At 62.5% G+C, this 20333-nt stretch overlaps 1 protein-coding gene across 1 annotated transcript in view; it reads left to right on the forward strand.

The window, feature by feature from the left end:
- Positions 1 to 20333, forward strand: part of PDE2A (phosphodiesterase 2A) — a 144786-nt gene that overhangs the window by 67458 nt on the left and 56995 nt on the right. Inside the window, exon 2 of the mRNA XM_054079289.1 lies at positions 15947 to 16022. Coding sequence (XP_053935264.1) covers positions 15947 to 16022 — 76 coding nt within the window. The remainder of the gene's footprint in view (positions 1 to 15946; positions 16023 to 20333) is intronic.

Consider the following 20333-nt stretch of genomic DNA (forward strand, 5'->3'; position numbering starts at 1 on the left):
CCTCATCTCGGCTGTGCTTCCATGGAGCTGCTGGTGGGGCCAAGATCTGCTCCATCCATCCATCCATCCATCCATCCTTCCATCCATCCCTCCATCCATCCCTCCATCCATTCCAGCTCCATCCATGGTGTCTCCAAGCCACGTGTCTTCTCCTCCCCGTGGAACACGGATGTTCAGGGAGATGTTGTGGTCCTCATCTCGGCTGTGCTTCCATGGAGCTGCCGGTGGGGCCAAGACCTCCTCCTTCCATCCAACATTGGAGGAGAACATCCTGATGACCCTTTGGAGCTTTGAAGGTCCATCGTTGCCTCCGAACCCCGTCCAGATCCCTCAACTTTGGATCTTCTCCCACCAGCGTTGAGGGGAAGAACGGCTCCTGAAGAGCAGAAGGGGTTCCTGGTGGTTCCCCTTCGGGAAAGGAAGGGTTAACATCTCCCGGATGACCTTTGGTCCCTCCTGGACCATCAAACACCTCCGGATGGAGCAGAGGAGGAGAAGCAGGATGGGCCGAGCCCATCGGAAACCGGGAAGGACAACCCCGGGTAGAGCGGAATGGGAGGAAACGCAGAGAGGAAGAGGCGCTCCCACCCCGAGGAACCCCATCCAGGGGGAGGTGGCCCTGGTGGGAACGATGGATGGACTCGGAGGAACCTTCCGAGCCCCAACCCGACCCGGCGTTCCAAGAGCTGCTCCGTGTGTTTGGGGGTTGGAAGTGGATGGACTCGGATGGACCCAACTCAACCCATTCCATGGTTCCAAGAGGTGATCCATGTCCCAAGGGTTGGATCTGGATGGACTCACAGGGACCTTCCAACCCAACCCAACCCATTCCATGACTCCAAGAGGTGATCCATGTCCCAAGGGTTGGATCTGGATGGACTTGGAGGAACCTTCCAACCCAACCCAACCCATTCCGTGGTTCCAAGAGGTGATCCATGTCCCAAGGGTTGGATCTGGATGGACTTGGAGGAACCTTCCAACCCAACCCAACCCATTCCGTGGTTCCAAGAGGTGATCCATGTCCCAAGCGTTGGATCTGGATGGACTCAGAGGAACCTTTCAACCCAACTCAACCCATTCCATCATTCCCAGAGGTGGTCCATGTCCCAAGGGTTGGATCTGGATGGGTTGGAGGAACCTTCCAAGCCCCAATCCAACCCGGCGTTCCAAGAGCTGCTCCGTGTGTTTGGGGGTTGGAAGTGGATGGACTCGGATGGACCCAACCCAACCCATTCCGTGGTTCCAAGAGGTGATCCATGTCCCAAGGGTTGGGTCTGGATGGACTCGGAGGGACCTTCCAACCCAACCCAACCCATTCCATGATTTCACAAGGTGCTCCATGCATCAGCAGTTGGATCTGGATGGACTTGGAGGGACCTTCCAACCCAACCCAACCCATTCCGTGGTTCCAAGAGGTGATCCATGTCCCAAGGGTTGGATCTGGATGGACTCGGAGGGACCTTCCAACCCAACCCAACCCATTCCATGATTTCACAAGGTGCTCCATGCATCAGCAGTTGGATCTGGATGGACTTGGAGGGACCTTCCAACCCAACCCAACCCATTCCTTGGTTCCAAGAGGTGATCCATGTCCCAAGGGTTGGATCTGGATGGACTCAGAGGAACCTTCCAACCCAACTCAACCCATTCCATGATTCCCAGAGGTGGTCCATGTCCCAGGGATTGGATCTGGATGGGTTGGAGGAACCTTCCAACCCAACCCAACCCGGCGTTCCAAGAGCTGCTCCGTGTGTTTTGGGGGTTGGAAGTGGATGGACTCAGATGGACCCAACCCAACCCATTCCGTGGTTCCAAGAGGTGATCCATGTCCAGGGGTTGGATCTGGATGGACTCAGAGGAACCTTTCAACCCAACTCAACCCATTCCATGATTCCCAGAGGTGATCCATGTCCCAAGGGTTGGATCTGGATGGCCTTGGAGGAACCTTCCAACCCAACCCAACCCATTCCATGATTCCAAGAGGTGATCCATGTCCCAAGGGTTGGATCTGGATGGACTTGGAGGAACCTTCCAACCCAACCCAACCCATTCCGTGGTTCCCAGAGGTGATCCATGTCCCAAGGGTTGGATCTGGATGGGTTGGAGGAACCTTCCAACCCAACTCAACTCATTCCATCATTCCCAGAGGTGGTCCATGTCCCAAGGGTTGGATCCAGATGGGTTGGAGGAACCTTCCAAGCCCCAATCCGACCCGGCGTTCCAAGAGCTGCTCCGTGGGTTTGGGGGTTGGAAGTGGATGGACTCGGATGGACCCAACCCAACCCATTCCGTGGTTCCAAGAGGTGATCCATGTCCCAAGGGTTGGATCTGGATGGACTCGGAGGGACCTTCCAACCCAACCCAACCCATTCCGTGGTTCCAAGAGGTGATCCATGTCCCAAAGGTTGGATCTGGATGGACTCAGAGGAACCTTTCAACCCAACTCAACCCATTCCATGATTCCCAGAGGTGGTCCATGTCCCAAGGGTTGGATCTGGATGGACTCAGAGGAACCTTCCAACCCAACCCAACCCATTCCATGATTTCACAAGGTGCTCCATGCATCAGCAGTTGAATCTGGATGGACTTGGAGGGACCTTCCAACCCAACCCAACCCATTCCTTGGTTCCAAGAGGTGATCCATGTCCCAGGGATTGGATCTGGATGGGTTGGAAAGTCCCTTCCAACCCAACCCAACCCATTCCATGATTCCCAGTAGTGATCCATGTCCCAACGGTTGGATCTGGATATCCTTGGAGGAACCTTCCAACCCAACCCATTCCATGATTCCAATGGTTGCTCAACGTACTTTAGGGTTGGATCTGGATGGACTCAGAGGAACCTTCCAACCCAACCCAACCCATTCCATGGTTCCCAGAGGTGGTCCATGTCCCGGGAGTTGGATCTGGATGGGTTGGAGGAACCTTCCAACCCAACCCAACACATTCCATGACTCCAAGAGGTGATCCATGTCCTTGGGGTGGGATCTGGATGGGTTGGAAAGTCCCTTCCAACCCAACTCAACCCATTCCATGATTCCCAGAGGTGGTCCATGTCCCAAGGGTTGGATCCGGATGTCCTTGGAGGAACCTTCCAACCCAACCCATTCTGTGGTTCCAAGGGTCTCTCAACGTACTTTGGGGTTGGATCCGGATGGGTTGGAAGGTTCCTCCAACCCAACCCAACCCATTCCATGACTCCAAGAGATGGTCCATGTCCCAAGGGTTGGATCTGGATGTCCTTGGAGGGACCTTCCAACCCAACTCATGGCTCCATGACTCCATGATCTTGGGGCCCTGCTGCCTACCGGCCCTGTTGGAAATGTGCTAGCCCAGCCAGGAACCTGCTAGCCCCAGAGGGGATCTGCCCCATAGGGAATGTGCTAGCCCAACCAGGAACCTGCTAGCCCCAGAGGGGATCTGCCCCATGGGGAATGTGCTAGCCCAACCAGGAACCTGCTAGCCCCACAGGGGATCTGCCCCATAGGGAATGTGCTAGCCCAGCCAGGAACCTGCTAGCCCCACAGGGGATCTGCCCCATAGGGAATGTGCTAGCCCAACCAGGAACCTGCTAGCCCCACAGGGGATCTGCCCCATAGGGAATGTGCTAGCCCAACCAGGAACCTGCTAGCCCCACAGGGGATCTGCCCCATAGGGAATGTGCTAGCCCAGCCAGGAACCTGCTAGCCCCAGAGGGGATCTGCCCCATAGGGAATGTGCTAGCCCAACCAGGAACCTGCTAGCCCCACAGGGGATCTGCCCCATAGGGAATGTGCTAGCCCAGCCAGGAACCTGCTAGCCCCAGAGGGGATCTGCCCCATAGGGAATGTGCTAGCCCAACCAGGAACCTGCTAGCCCCAGAGGGGATCTGCCCCATAGGGAATGTGCTAGCCCAACCAGGAACCTGCTAGCCCCAGAGGGGATCTGCCCCATAGGGAATGTGCTAGCCCAGCCAGGAACCTGCTAGCCCCACAGGGGATCTGCCCCATGGGGAATGTGCTAGCCCAGCCAGGAACCTGCTAGCCCCAGAGGGGATCTGCCCCATAGGGAATGTGCTAGCCCAACCAGGAACCTGCTAGCCCCAGAGGGGATCTGCCCCATAGGGAATGTGCTAGCCCAACCAGGAACCTGCTAGCCCCAGAGGGGATCTGCCCCATGGGGAATGTGCTAGCCCAACCAGGAACCTGCTAGCCCCAGAGGGGATCTGCCCCATAGGGAATGTGCTAGCCCAGCCAGGAACCTGCTAGCCCCACAGGGGATCTGCCCCATGGGGAATGTGCTAGCCCAGCCAGGAACCTGCTAGCCCCAGAGGGGATCTGCCCCATAGGGAATGTGCTAGCCCAACCAGGAACCTGCTAGCCCCAGAGGGGATCTGCCCCATAGGGAATGTGCTAGCCCAACCAGGAACCTGCTAGCCCCAGAGGGGATCTGCCCCATGGGGAATGTGCTAGCCCAGCCAGGAACCTGCTAGCCCCAGAGGGGATCTGCCCCATGGGGAATGTGCTAGCCCAACCAGGAACCTGCTAGCCCCACAGGGGATCTGCCCCATGGGGAATGTGCTAGCCCAACCAGGAACCTGCTAGCCCCACAGGGGATCTGCCCCATAGGGAATGTGCTAGCCCAGTCAGGAACCTGCTAGCCCCAGAGGGGATCTGCCCCATGGGGAATGTGCTAGCCCAGCCAGGAACCTGCTAGCCCCACAGGGGATCTGCCCCATAGGGAATGTGCTAGCCCAGCCAGGAACCTGCTAGCCCCAGAGGGGATCTGCCCCATAGGGAATGTGCTAGCCCAGTCAGGAACCTGCTAGCCCCAGAGGGGATCTGCCCCATAGGCAATGTGCTAGCCCAACCAGGAACCTGCTAGCCCCAGAGGGGATCTGCCCCATGGGGAATGTGCTAGCCCAACCAGGAACCTGCTAGCCCCAGAGGGGATCTGCCCCATGGGGAATGTGCTAGCCCAGCCAGGAACCTGCTAGCCCCAGAGGGGATCTGCCCCATAGGGAATGTGCTAGCCCAGCCAGGAACCTGCTAGCCCCAGAGGGGATCTGCCCCATGGGGAATGTGCTAGCCCAGCCAGGAACCTGCTAGCCCCAGAGGGGATCTGCCCCATGGGGAATGTGCTAGCCCAGCCAGGAACCTGCTAGCCCCAGAGGGGATCTGCCCCATAGGGAATGTGCTAGCCCAGCCAGGAACCTGCTAGCCCCAGAGGGGATCTGCCCCATGGGGAATGTGCTAGCCCAGCCAGGAACCTGCTAGCCCCACAGGGGATCTGCCCCATAGGGAATGTGCTAGCCCAACCAGGAACCTGCTAGCCCCAGAGGGGACCTGCCCCATAGGGAATGTGCTAGCCCAGCCAGGAACCTGCTAGCCCCACAGGGGATCTGCCCCATGGGGAATGTGCTAGCCCAGCCAGGAACCTGCTAGCCCCACAGGGGATCTGCCCCATGGGGAATGTGCTAGCCCAGCCAGGAACCTGCTAGCCCCACAGGGGATCTGCCCCATAGGGAATGTGCTAGCCCAGCCAGGAACCTGCTAGCCCCAGAGGGGATCTGCCCCATGGGGAATGTGCTAGCCCAGCCAGGAACCTGCTAGCCCCAGAGGGGATCTGCCCCATTGGGAATGTGCTAGCCCAGCCAGGAACCTGCTAGCCCCACAGGGGATCTGCCCCATGGGGAATGTGCTAGCCCAACCAGGAACCTGCTAGCCCTAGAGGGGATCTGCCCCATAGGGAATGTGCTAGCCCAGCCAGGAACCTGCTAGCCCCACAGGGGATCTGCCCCATGGGGAATGTGCTAGCCCAGCCAGGAACCTGCTAGCCCCACAGGGGATCTGCCCCATAGGGAATGTGCTAGCCCAACCAGGAACCTGCTAGCCCCAGAGGGGATCTGCCCCATGGGGAATGTGCTAGCCCAACCAGGAACCTGCTAGCCCCAGAGGGGATCTGCCCCATGGGGAATGTGCTAGCCCAACCAGGAACCTGCTAGCCCCAGAGGGGATCTGCCCCATAGGGAATGTGCTAGCCCAACCAGGAACCTGCTAGCCCCAGAGGGGATCTGCCCCATAGGGAATGTGCTAGCCCAGCCAGGAACCTGCTAGCCCCAGAGGGGATCTGCCCCATAGGGAATGTGCTAGCCCAGCCAGGAACCTGCTAGCCCCAGAGGGGATCTGCCCCATAGGGAATGTGCTAGCCCACCCAGGAACCTGCTAGCCCCACAGGGGATCTGCCCCATAGGGAATGTGCTAGCCCAACCAGGAACCTGCTAGCCCCAGAGGGGATCAGCCCCATAGGGAATGTGCTAGCCCAACCAGGAACCTGCTAGCCCCAGAGGGGATCTGCCCCATAGGAATGTGCTAGCCCAACCAGGAACCTGCTAGCCCCACAGGGGATCTGCCCCATAGGGAATGTGCTAGCCCAGCCAGGAACCTGCTAGCCCCAGAGGGGATCTGCCCCATAGGGAATGTGCTAGCCCAACCAGGAACCTGCTAGCCCCAGAGGGGATCTGCCCCATAGGGAATGTGCTAGCCCAACCAGGAACCTGCTAGCCCCAGAGGGGATCTGCCCCATGGGGAATGTGCTAGCCCAGCCAGGAACCTGCTAGCCCCAGAGGGATCTGCCCCATGGGGAATGTGCTAGCCCAGCCAGGAACCTGCTAGCCCCACAGGGATCTGCCCCATAGGGAATGTGCTAGCCCAGCCAGGAACCTGCTAGCCCCAGAGGGGATCTGCCCCATAGGGAATGTGCTAGCCCAGCCCGGAACCTGCTAGCCCCACGAGGGGATCTGCCCCATGGGGAATGTGCTAGCCAGCCAGGAACCCTGCTAGCCCCAGAGGGGATCTGCCCCATAGGGATGTGCTAGCCCAGCCAGGAACCTGCTAGCCCCACAGGGGATCTGCCCCATAGGGAATGTGCTAGCCCAGCCAGGAACCTGCTAGCCCCAGAGGGGATCTGCCCCATAGGGAATGTGCTAGCCCATCCAGGAACCTGCTAGCCCCACAGGGGATCTGCCCCATAGGGAATGTGCTAGCCCAACCAGGAACCTGCTAGCCCCAGAGGGGATCTGCCCCATGGGGAATGTGCTAGCCCAACCAGGAACCTGCTAGCCCCAGAGGGGATCTGCCCCATGGGGAATGTGCTAGCCCAGCCAGGAACCTGCTAGCCCCACAGGGGATCTGCCCCATGGGGAATGTGCTAGCCCAGCCAGGAACCTGCTAGCCCCAGAGGGGATCTGCCCCTAGGGAATGTGCTAGCCCAGCCAGGAACCTGCTAGCCCCAAGGGGATCTGCCCCATAGGGAATGTGCTAGCCCAGCCAGGAACCTGCTAGCCCCACAGGGGATCTGCCCCATAGGGAATGTGCTAGCCCAGCCAGGAACCTGCTAGCCCCACAGAGGGGATCTGCCCCATAGGGAATGTGCTAGCCCAGCCAGGAACCTGCTAGCCCCAGAGGGGATCTGCCCCATAGGGGAATGTGCTAGCCCAGCCAGGAACCTGCTAGCCCCAGAGGGGATCTGCCCCATGGGGAATGTGCTAGCCCAAGCCAGGAACCTGCTAGCCCCACAGGGGATCTGCCCCATAGGGGAATGTGCTAGCCCAAGCCAGGAACCTGCTAGCCCCAGAGGGGATCTGCCCCATAGGGAATGTGCTAGCCCAGCCAGGAACCTGCTAGCCCCAGAGGGGATCTGCCCCATGGGGAATGTGCTAGCCCCAGCCAGGAACCTTGCTAGCCCCACAGGGGATCTCTGCCCATCTGCAGTGGGATGTGCTAGCCCAGCCAGGAACCTGCTAGCCCCACAGGGGATCTGCCCCAATAGGGAATGGTGCTAGCCCCAGCCAGAACCTGCTAGCCCCACAGGGGATCTGCCCCATAGGGATGTGCTAGCCCAGTCAGGGAACCTGCTAGCCCCACAGGGGGATCTGCCCCATAGGGGAATGTGCTAGCCCAGCCAGGAACCTGCTAGCCCCAGAGGGGATCCTGCCCCCAATAGGGGGAATGTGCTAGCCCAGCCAAGGAACCTGCTAGCCCCAGAGGGGATCTGCCCCATAGGGAATGTGCTAGCCCAACCAGGAACCTGCTAGCCCCACAGGGGATCTGCCCCATAGGGGAATGTGCTAGCCCAGCCAGGAACCTGCTAGCCCCACAGGGGATCTGCCCCATAGGGGAATGTGCTAGCCCAAACCAGGAACCTGCTAGCCCCCAGAGGGGATCTGCCCCATAGGGAATGTGCTAGCCCAGCCAGGAACCTGCTAGCCCCACAGGGGATCTGCCCCATGGGGAATGTGCTAGCCCAACCAGGAACCTGCTAGCCCCAGAGGGGATCTGCCCCATGGGGAATGTGCTAGCCCAGCCAGGAACCTGCTAGCCCCAGCAGGGGATCTGCCCCATAGGGGAATGTGCTAGCCCAGCCAGGAACCTGCTAGCCCCACAGGGGATCTGCCCCATAGGGAATGTGCTAGCCCAGCCAGGAACCTGCTAGCCCCAGAGGGGGATCTGCCCCATGGGGAATGTGCTAGCCCAGCCAGGAACCTGCTAGCCCCAGAGGGATCTGCCCCATAAGGGGAATGTGCTAGCCCAAGCCAGGCACCTGCTAGCCCCAGAGGGGATCTGCCCCATAGGGGAATGTGCTAGCCCAACCAGGGAACCTGCTAGCCCCACAGGGGATCTGCCCCATAGGGAATGTGCTAGCCCAGCCAGGAACCTGCTAGCCCCACAGGGGATCTGCCCCATAGGGAATGTGCTAGCCCAGCCAGGAACCTGCTAGCCCCAGAGGGGATCTGCCCCATAGGGAATGTGCTAGCCCAACCAGGAACCTGCTAGCCCCAGAGGGGATCTGCCCCATAGGGAATGTGCTAGCCCAGCCAGGAACCTGCTAGCCCCAGAGGGGATCTGCCCATAGGGAATGTGGCTAGCCCAACCAGGAACCTGCTAGCCCCAGCAGGGGATCTGCCCCATAGGGAATGTGCTTAGCCCAGCCCAGGAACCTGCTAGCCCCAGCAGGGGATCTGCCACCATAGGGAATGTGCTAGCCCAGCCAGGAACCTGCTAGCCCCAGAGGGGATCTGCCCCATAGGGGAATGTGCTAGCCCAGCCAGGAACCTGCTAGCCCCACAGGGGATCTGCCCCATAGGGGAATGTGCTAGCCCAGCCAGGAACCTGCTAGCCCCCACAGGGGATCTGCCCCATAGGGAATGTGCTAGCCCAGCCAGGAACCTGCTAGCCCCAGAGGGGATCTGCCCCATAGGGAATGTGCTAGCCCAGCCAGGAACCTGCTAGCCCCAGAGGGGATCTGCCCCATAGGGGAATGTGCTAGCCCAAGCCAGGAACCTGCTAGCCCCACAGGGGATCTGCCCCATAGGGAATGTGCTAGCCCAGCCAGGAACCTGCTAGCCCCAGAGGGGATCTGCCCCATAGGGAATGTGCTAGCCCAGCCAGGAACCTGCTAGCCCCAGAGGGGATCTGCCCCATAGGGAATGTGCTAGCCCAACCAGGAACCTGCTAGCCCCACAGGGGATCTGCCCCATAGGGAATGTGCTAGCCCAGCCAGGAACCTGCTAGCCCCAGAGGGGATCTGCCCCATGGGGAATGTGCTAGCCCAGCCAGGAACCTGCTAGCCCTACAGGGGATCTGCCCCATAGGGAATGTGCTAGCCCAGCCAGGAACCTGCTAGCCCCACAGGGGATCTGCCCCATAGGGAATGTGCTAGCCCAACCAGGAACCTGCTAGCCCCAGAGGGGATCTGCCCCATAGGGAATGTGCTAGCCCAACCAGGAACCTGCTAGCCCCACAGGGGATCTGCCCCATGGGGAATGTGCTAGCCCAACCAGGAACCTGCTAGCCCCAGAGGGGATCTGCCCCATGGGGAATGTGCTAGCCCAACCAGGAACCTGCTAGCCCCAGAGGGGATCTGCCCCATGGGGAATGTGCTAGCCCAGCCAGGAACCTGCTAGCCCCACAGGGGATCTGCCCCATGGGGAATGTGCTAGCCCAACCAGGAACCTGCTAGCCCCAGAGGGGATCTGCCCCATGGGGAATGTGCTAGCCCAGCCAGGAACCTGCTAGCCCCAGAGGGGATCTGCCCCATGGGGAATGTGCTAGCCCAGCCAGGAACCTGCTAGCCCCAGAGGGGATCTGCCCCATAGGGAATGTGCTAGCCCAACCAGGAACCTGCTAGCCCCAGAGGGGATCTGCCCCATGGGGAATGTGCTAGCCCAACCCAGGAACCTGCTAGCCCACAGGGGATCTGCCCATGGGAATGTGCTAGCCCAGCCAGGAACCTGCTAGCCCCACAGGGGATCTGCCCCATGGGGAATGTGCTAGCCCAGCCAGGAACCTGCTAGCCCCACAGGGGATCTGCCCCATAGGGAATGTGCTAGCCCAGCCAGGAACCTGCTAGCCCCACAGGGGATCTGCCCCATAGGGAATGTGCTAGCCCAGTCAGGAACCTGCTAGCCCCACAGGGGATCTGCCCCATAGGGAATGTGCTAGCCCAGCCAGGAACCTGCTAGCCCCACAGGGGATCTGCCCCATAGGGAATGTGCTAGCCCAGCCAGGAACCTGCTAGCCCCAGAGGGGATCTGCCCCATAGGGAATGTGCTAGCCCAGCCAGGAACCTGCTAGCCCCAGAGGGGATCTGCCCCATGGGGAATGTGCTAGCCCAGCCAGGAACCTGCTAGCCCCAGAGGGGATCTGCCCCATAGGGAATGTGCTAGCCCAACCAGGAACCTGCTAGCCCCACAGGGGATCTGCCCCATAGGGAATGTGCTAGCCCAGCCAGGAACCTGCTAGCCCCACAGGGGATCTGCCCCATAGGGAATGTGCTAGCCCAGCCAGGAACCTGCTAGCCCCAGAGGGGATCTGCCCCATAGGGAATGTGCTAGCCCAGCCAGGAACCTGCTAGCCCCAGAGGGGATCTGCCCCATAGGGGAATGTGCTAGCCCAGCCAGGAACCTGCTAGCCCCAGAGGGGATCTGCCCCATAGGGAATGTGCTAGCCCAACCAGGAACCTGCTAGCCCCAGATGGGATCTGCCCCATAGGGAATGTGCTAGCCCAGCCAGGAACCTGCTAGCCCCACAGGGGATCTGCCCCATAGGGAATGTGCTAGCCCAAACAGGAACCTGCTAGCCCCAGAGGGGATCTGCCCCATAGGGAATGTGCTAGCCCAACCAGGAACCTGCTAGCCCCACAGGGGATCTGCCCCATGGGGAATGTGCTAGCCCAACCAGGAACCTGCTAGCCCCAGAGGGGATCTGCCCCATGGGGAATGTGCTAGCCCAGCCAGGAACCTGCTAGCCCCAGAGGGTATCTGCCCCATGGGGAATGTGCTAGCCCAGCCAGGAACCTGCTAGCCCCACAGGGGATCTGCCCCATAGGGAATGTGCTAGCCCAGCCAGGAACCTGCTAGCCCCAGAGGGGATCTGCCCCATGGGGAATGTGCTAGCCCAGCCAGGAACCTGCTAGCCCCACAGGGGATCTGCCCCATGGGGAATGTGCTAGCCCAGCCAGGAACCTGCTAGCCCCCACAGGGGATCTGCCCCATAGGGAATGTGCTAGCCCAACCAGGAACCTGCTAGCCCCAGAGGGGATCTGCCCCATAGGGAATGTGCTAGCCCAACCAGGAACCTGCTAGCCCCACAGGGGATCTGCCCCATAGGGAATGTGCTAGCCCAACCAGGAACCTGCTAGCCCCACAGGGGATCTGCCCCATAGGGAATGTGCTAGCCCAGCCAGGAACCTGCTAGCCCCACAGGGGATCTGCCCCATGGGGAATGTGCTAGCCCAGCCAGGAACCTGCTAGCCCCAGAGGGGATCTGCCCCATGTGGAATGTGCTAGCCCAGCCAGGAACCTGCTAGCCCCAGAGGGGATCTGCCCCATAGGGAATGTGCTAGCCCAACCAGGAACCTACTAGCCCCACAGGGGATCTGCCCCATAGGGAATGTGCTAGCCCAGCCAGGAACCTGCTAGCCCCACAGGGGATCTGCCCCATAGGGAATGTGCTAGCCCAACCAGGAACCTGCTAGCCCCAGAGGGGATCTGCCCCATAGGGAATGTGCTAGCCCAGCCAGGAACCTGCTAGCCCCAGAGGGGATCTGCCCCATAGGGAATGTGCTAGCCCAGCCAGGAACCTGCTAGCCCCAGAGGGGATCTGCCCCATGGGGAATGTGCTAGCCCAGCCAGGAACCTGCTAGCCCCACAGGGGATCTGCCCCATAGGGAATGTGCTAGCCCAACCAGGAACCTGCTAGCCCCAGAGGGGATCTGCCCCATGGGGAATGTGCTAGCCCAACCAGGAACCTGCTAGCCCCACAGGGGATCTGCCCCATAGGGAATGTGCTAGCCCAGCCAGGAACCTGCTAGCCCCAGAGGGGATCTGCCCCATAGGGAATGTGCTAGCCCAGCCAGGAACCTGCTAGCCCCAGAGGGGATCTGCCCCATGGGGAATGTGCTAGCCCAACCAGGAACCTGCTAGCCCCAGAGGGGATCTGCCCCATAGGGAATGTGCTAGCCCAGCCAGGAACCTGCTAGCCCCAGAGGGGATCTGCCCCATAGGGAATGTGCTAGCCCAGCCAGGAACCTGCTAGCCCCAGAGGGGATCTGCCCCATAGGGAATGTGCTAGCCCAGCCAGGAACCTGCTAGCCCCAGAGGGGATCTGCCCCATGGGGAATGTGCTAGCCCAACCAGGAACCTGCTAGCCCCAGAGGGGATCTGCCCCATAGGGAATGTGCTAGCCCAACCAGGAACCTGCTAGCCCCACAGGGGATCTGCCCGATGGGGAATGTGCTAGCCCAACCAGGAACCTGCTAGCCCCACAGGGGATCTGCCCCATGGGGAATGTGCTAGCCCAACCAGGAACCTGCTAGCCCCAGAGGGGATCTGCCCCATAGGGAATGTGCTAGCCCAGCCAGGAACCTGCTAGCCCCAGAGGGGATCTGCCCCATAGGGAATGTGCTAGCCCAACCAGGAACCTGCTAGCCCCAGAGGGGATCTGCCCCATAGGGAATGTGCTAGCCCAGCCAGGAACCTGCTAGCCCCACAGGGGATCTGCCCCATAGGGAATGTGCTAGCCCAACCAGGAACCTGCTAGCCCCACAGGGGATCTGCCCCATAGGGAATGTGCTAGCCCAGCCAGGAACCTGCTAGCCCCAGAGGGGATCTGCCCCATGGGGAATGTGCTAGCCCAGCCAGGAACCTGCTAGCCCCAGAGGGGATCTGCCCCATAGGGAATGTGCTAGCCCAACCAGGAACCTGCTAGCCCCAGAGGGGATCTGCCCCATGGGGAATGTGCTAGCCCAACCAGGAACCTGCTAGCCCCAGAGGGGATCTGCCCCATGGGGAATGTGCTAGCCCAGCCAGGAACCTGCTAGCCCCACAGGGGATCTGCCCCATAGGGAATGTGCTAGCCCAGCCAGGAACCTGCTAGCCCCACAGGGGATCTGCCCCATAGGGAATGTGCCCCACGGGGGATCCGCCCCATAGCGGTGTGGGTCCGGTGGTCACAGTCACCGCCAGGTGGCCCCGCGGTCGCGTTGGTCGCCCTGAGCCCCTCCCGGCTCTGGGGGGGCAATGTGTGGGGCGAGAGGAGCTCAGTGTGGGGTGAAAGGAGCTCAGTGTGGGGTGAGAGGAGCTCAGTGTGGGGTGAAAGGAGCTCAGTGTGGGGCGAGAGGAGCTCAGTGTGGGGCAACGGGTGCTCAATGTGGGGTGCGGGATGTGTGGGGCACAGGGAGCTCAGTGTGGGGTGCGGGATGTGTGGGGCACAGGGAGCTCGGTGTGGGGTGAAAGGAGCTCAGTGTGGGGTGAAAGGAGCTCAGTGTGGGGTGAAAGGCGCTCGGTGTGGGGTGCAGGATATGTGGGGCACAGGGCGCTCGGTGTGGGGCAGAGGGAGCTCGGTGTGGGGTGCGGGATGTGTGGGGTGCGGGATGTGGGGCGCAGCGTGGGGGGATCTCCGTGTGCCCCACAGCGGGGAGCGATGCTTCCACCCCCGCCCCACACCCCGCCCCACACCTCGACCCTCACGGACCAATGGCTCAGACCCTATGCCCCCCCCCTTTTCCCCCTCCTCCCCCCCTTTCCCCCCTCTGCTCCCCCTTCTCCCTCCTCCTCCCTCCTTTCCCCCCTCCTCTCCCTTTTACCCCCCCTCCACTCCCCTTCCCCCCCTTTTACCACCCTCCGTCCCCCCTTTTCCCCCCTCCACCCCCCTTTTTACCCCCCCGCCCCCCTTTTACCCCTCCGTCCTCCCTTTCCCCCCCTCCATCCTTTTTACCCCCCCTTCCCCCTCCCCTTCCCCCCCTTTTCCCCCTCCTCCCTTTTTAGCCCCCTTTTCCCCCCTCCTCCCCCCTTTCCCCCTCCCCTTTTCACCCCTCCTCCCCCCCTTTCCCCCCTCCTCCCTTTTTACCCCCCTTCCTCCCTCCTTTTTCCCTCCGCCCCCCCTTCCCCCTCCTCCCTTTTTACCCCCCTTCCCCCCTTCGCCCCCCTTTTCCCCCCCTTTTCCCCCTTCTCCCCCCTCCCCCCTTCTCCCCCCTCCCCCCCTTTTCCCCCTTTCCCCCCCTCCGCCCCCCTTTTACCCCCCTTCCTCCCCCCTTTTCCCCCCTCCTCCCCCCTTTTCCCCCTCCTCCCCTTTTAACCCCCCTTCTCCCCCCTTTCCCCCCTTCTCCCCCCTTTTCCCCCTTTCCCCCCTCCTCCCCCCTTTTCCCCCTCCTCCCCTTTTAACCCCCCTCCTCCCCCCTTTTCCCCCCGCCCCCCTTTTCGCCCTCCTCCCTTTTTACCCCCCCCTTCCCCCCTTCGCCCCCCTTTTCCCCCCTTATCCCCCCTCCCCCCTTTCCCCCCCTCCGCCCCCACTTTTCCCTCTTTCCCCCCCCTCCGCCCCCCCTTTCCCCCCCTCCTCCCCCTTTTCCCCCCTCCTCCACTTTTAACCCCCTCCTCCCTTCCCCCCCCTCCGCCCCCCTTCCCCCTCCTCCCTTTTTACCCCCCTTCCCCCCTTCGCCCCCCTTTTCCCCCCTCTCTGCCCCCCCTTTCCCCCCTCCTCCCCTTTTAACCCCCTCCTCCCTTCCCCCCTCCTCCCCCCTCCTCCCTTTTTACCCCCTTCCCCCCTTCTCCCCCCTTTTCCCCCTTCTCCCCCCTTTTCCCCCCTCTCTGTCCCCCCTTCTCCCCCCTTTTCCCCCCTTTTCCCCCTTCTCCCCCCTCCTCCCTCCTTTTCCCCCCCTCCTCCCCTTTTAACCCCCTCCTCCCTTCCCCCCCCTCCTCCTCCCTTCCCCCCCTTTTCCCCCCTCTCTGTCCCCCCTTTTCCCCCCTTTTCCCCCCTTTTCCCCCCTTCTCCCCCCTCCTCCCTCCTTTTTCCCCCCTCCTCCCCTTTTAACCCCCTCCTCCCTTCCCCCCCCTTTTCCCCCCTCTCTGTCCCCCCTTCTCCCCCCTTTTCCCCCCTTTTCCCCCTTCTCCCCCCTCCTCCCTCCTTTTCCCCCCCTCCTCCCCTTTTAACCCCCTCCTCCCTTCCCCCCCTCCGCCCCCCTTCCCCCTCCCCTTTCCCCCCTCTCTGTCCCCCCTTCTCCCCCCTTTTCCCCCCTTTTCCCCCTTCTCCCCCCTCCTCCCTCCTTTTCCCCCCCTCCTCCCCTTTTAACCCCCTCCTCCCTTCCCCCCCCTCCTCCTCCCTTCCCCCCCCCTTTTCCCCCCTCTCTGTCCCCCCTTTTCCCCCCTTTTCCCCCCTTTTCCCCCCTTCTCCCCCCTCCTCCCTCCTTTTCCCCCCCCTCTTCCCCCCCTCCTCCCCTTTTAACCCCCTCCCCCCCCCCCCCCCCCCTCCTCCCCCTTCCCCCCCCCCTTCCCCCCCCCCCCGGCAGGTGCGGGGCGGGGCGGGGCGGGGCGGGGCGGGGCGGGGCTGCTCCGGAGCGGCTCCGGAGCGGAGCGGAGCGGCGATGTGGCCGCGGTTGAATTCTCTCCTGACGGCTCTGCTCCGCTTTTTCAGCCGCGGACCGCAGGTGTTCCTCCGCGGGGGCGAAGGAGGACGAGGGGGAGGAGGAGGAGGAGCTGAAGCGCTGCAGGTACCCAACGGGAACCCCCCAAAACCGGGACACCCCCAAAACCGGGACCCCCCAAAACCGGGACCCCCAAAACAGGGACCCCTAAACGAGACCCCAAACCGGGACCCCCCAAAACCGGGACCCCCGAACAGGGACCCCCGAACTGGGACCCCCAAACTGGGACCCTAAAGGGAACCCCAAACCGGGACGCCCAAACGGGGCCCTAAACGGGACCCCAAACGGGACCCCCAAACTGGGACCCCCAAACAGGGACCCCAAACCGGGAACACAAACCGGGACTCCCAAATGGGACCCCCAAACCGGGACCCCTAAACGGGACCCCCAAACCGGGACCCCCAAACTGGGACCCCCAATCTGGGACCCTAAAGGGGACCTTAAACGGGACCCCCAAAGGGACCCCCAAACCGGGACCCCCAAACCGGGACTCCCAACCGGGACCACAAACGGGACCCCAAACCGGGGCCCCCGAAAGGAACCCCCAAATCGGGACCCCAAACCGGGAACCCAAACCGGGACCCCCAAACGGACCCCCAACCAGGACCTCCAAACGGGACCCCCAAACTGGGATCCCCAACCGGGACCCCCAAACCGGGACTCCAACAGGGACCGTACATGGGACCCCCAAACCAGGACCCCCAAACGGGACCCCAAACCGGGACCCCCAAATAGACCCCCAAACCGGGACCCCAACCGAGATCCCCAACCGGGATCCCCCAACAGGGACCCCAAACCGGGACCCCCGAACGGGACCCCAAACCGGGACCCCCGAAAGGAACCCCCAAACCGGCACGCCCAAACCGGGACCCCAAACAGTACCCCCAATCCGGGACTCCCCAAACCGGGATCCTCAACCGGCACCCCCAAACTGGGACCCCAAACGGTACCCCCAAACCGGGACCCCCAAACCCAGCCTTTCCCACCCGGGATCCCCAAAACGGGACCCCAAACCGGGACTCCCAACCAGGACCCCCGAATGGACCCCCGAACGGGACCCCAAAACGGGACCCCCGAAAGGAACCCCCAAACCGGCACCCCCAAACCCAGCCTTTCCCACCCGGGATTGCCAAACCGGGACCCCAAACCAGGACCTCCAAACCGGGACCCCAAACGGGACTCCCAAACCGAGACCCCAAACGGGACCCCCAAACCGGGACCCCCAAACCCAGCCCTTCCCACCCGGGATCCCCAAACCGGGACCCCAACCGGGACCCCAAACCGGGACCCCAACCGGGATCCCCCAACCGGGACTCCCAATCGAGACCCCCGAACGGGACCCCAAAACGGGACCCCCGAAAGGAACCCCCAAACCGGCACCCCCAAACCCAGCCCTTCCCAACCGGGACCCCCAAACCGGGACCCCAACAGGGACCCCAAACCGGGACCCCAAACCGGGACCCCAACCGGGATCCCCCAAACAGGGACCCCAAATCGGGAACCCAAACGGGACCCCCAAACGGAACCCCCAACCGGGACCTCCAAACCGGGACCCCAAATCCCGCCCTTCCCACCTGGGGACCCCCAAACCGGAACCCCTGAGCCCCCAAATCCCGAGCCCCAAACAGGGACGCCCGGACCCCAACCCCCAACCCCGGGACCCCAAACCGGGACCCCCGGACCCCAAACCGGGACCCCCGAACCCCAAACCCAGCCCTACCCACCTGTGAACCCCAATTCGGGACCCCCTCTCAACCCGGGACCCCCAAACCTTGACCCGGGACCCCAAACCCCGCTCTTCCCACCCAGGACCCCCAATTCGGGACCCAAAACCCCCGACCCCCAACTCGGAACCTTCAAATCGGGACCCCCAAACCACCCCTTCCCACCTGGGACCCCCAGTTTGGGACCCCTGGGACCCCAAACTCAGCCCCTTCCCACCAGGGACCCCCAATTTGAGACCCCCGAACCCCATTCCGGGACCCCAAACTCAGCCCTTCCCACCCGGGACCCCCAATTCGAGACACCAGAACCCCAATCTGGAACCCCAAATGCAGCCCTACCCACCCGGGACCCCCAATCTGAGACCCCTGAACCCCAATCCGGGACCCTAAACTCAGCCCCTTCCCACCCGGGACCCCCAATTCGAGACCCCTGAACCCCAATCCAGGACCCCAAACTCAGCCCTTCCTACCCGGGACCCCCAATTTGAGACCCCCGAAGCCCAACCCGGGACCCCAAACTCAGCCCCTTCCCACCCGGGACCCCCAATTTGAGACCCCAAACCCCAATCCGGGACCCCAAACTCAGCCCCTTCCCACCCGGGACCCCCAATTTGAGACCCCAAACCCCAACCCGGGACCCCAAACTCAGCCCCTTCCCACCAGGGACCCCCAATTTGGGACCCCCGAACCCCAATCCGGGACCCTAAACTCAGCCCCTTCCCACCCGGGACCCCCAATTTGAGATCCCCAAACCCCAACCCGGGACCCCAAACTCAGCCCTTCCCACCTTCCCACCCCCCAATTTGAGACCCTCGAACCCCAATCCAGGACCCCAAACTCAGCCCTTCCCATCCGGGAACCCCAATTTGGGACCCCCGAACCCCAATCCAGGTCCCCAAACTCAGCCCCTTCCCACCAGTGACCCCCAATTTGAGACCCCTGAACCCCAACCCGGGACCCCAAACTCAGCCCCTTCCCACCCGGGACCCCCAATTCAGGACCCCCGAACCCCAATCCGGGACCCCAAACTCAGCCCCTTCCCACCCGGGACCCCCAATTCGGGACCCCCGAACCCCAATCCGGGACCCCAAACTCAGCCCCTTCCCACCCGGGACCCCCAATTTGAGACCCCAAACCCCAACCCGGGACCCCAAACTCAGCCCCTTCCCACCAGGGACCCCCAATTTGGGACCCCCGAACCCCAATCCGGGACCCCAAACTCAGCCCCTTCCCACCCGGGACCCCCAATTTGAGACCCCAAACCCCAATCCGGGACCCCAAACTCAGCCCCTTCCCACCAGGGACCCCCAATTTGGGACCCCCGAACCCCAATCCGGGACCCCAAACTCAGCCCCTTCCCACCCGGGACCCCCAATTTGAGACCCCCAACCCCAACCCGGGACCCCAAACTCAGCCCCTTCCCACCAGGGACCCCCAATTTGGGACCCCCGAACCCCAATCCGGGACCCCAACTCAGCCCTTCCCACCCGGGACCCCCAATTTGAGACCCCAAACCCCAATCCGCGACCCCAAACTCAGCCCCTTTCCACCCGGGAACCCCAATTTGAGACCCCCGAACCCCAATCCGGGACCCCAAACTCAGCCCCTTCCCACCCGGGACCCCCAATTCGAGATCCCCGAACCCCAACCCGGGACCCCAAACTCAGCCCCTTCCCACCCGGGACCCCCAATTCGAGACCCCCGAACCCCAACCCGGGACCCCAAACTCAGCCCCTTCCCACCCAGAACCCCCAGTTTGAGACCCCCGAACCCCAACCCAGGACCCCAAACTCAGCCCCTTCCCAGCCGGGACCCCCAATTTGAGACCCCCAAACCCCAACCCGGGACCCCAAACTCAGCCCCTTCCCACCCGGGACCCCCAATTCAGGACCCCCGAACCCCAATCCGGGACCCCAAACTCAGCCCTTCCCACCCGGGACCCCCAATTTGAGACCCCCGAACCCCAAACTCAGCCCCTTCCCACCCGGGACCCCCAGTTTGGGACCCCTGAACCCCATTCCGGGACCCCAAACTCAGCCCCTTCCCACCTGGGACCCCCAATTTGGGACCCCCGAACCCCATAAATAGGGGGTTCAGGAGCTTAGAGGTGAGGGCGTCCGGGAGTCTGGGGGTACCCTGGGTGCAGAAGTTTTGGGGTGCAATGGATTTGGGGGGCCTGGGAATAGGGGTCCCCTGCATCTTGGGGTCCCCTGAGTCTGGGGGTTCCCTTTTGTGTCTAGGATTTTGGGGTGCGATGGATTTGGGGGGTATGGGGATGAGGATCTGTGTGTTTGGGAGTCCCCTGAGTCTGGGGGTCCCCCGTGTGCCGTGGATTTTTGGGGTGCAGTGGGCTTTGGGGTGGCTGGGAATGCAGATCTCACGCATCTCGGGGTGCCGCGTGTCTTGGGGTCCCCTCTGTGCCAAGGATTTTGGGGTGCAGTGGGCTTGGGAGACGTGGAATGTGGGTCTGATGTGTCTGGGATTCCTTTTGTGCTGAGGGTTTTGGGGTGCGATGGGTTTTGGGGGGTCTGGGAATGAGGATCTGTGTGTTTGGGGGTCCCCTGAGTCTGGGGGTTCCCTTCTGTGTGTAGGATTTTGGGGGGCGCTGGGAATGTGTGTTCTGTGCATCTTGGGGTGCCACGTGCCTGGGGAC

This window comes from Cuculus canorus, chromosome 1 (genome assembly GCF_017976375.1).
Source record: "Cuculus canorus isolate bCucCan1 chromosome 1, bCucCan1.pri, whole genome shotgun sequence".
NCBI classification, from domain to species: Eukaryota; Metazoa; Chordata; class Aves; order Cuculiformes; family Cuculidae; genus Cuculus; species Cuculus canorus.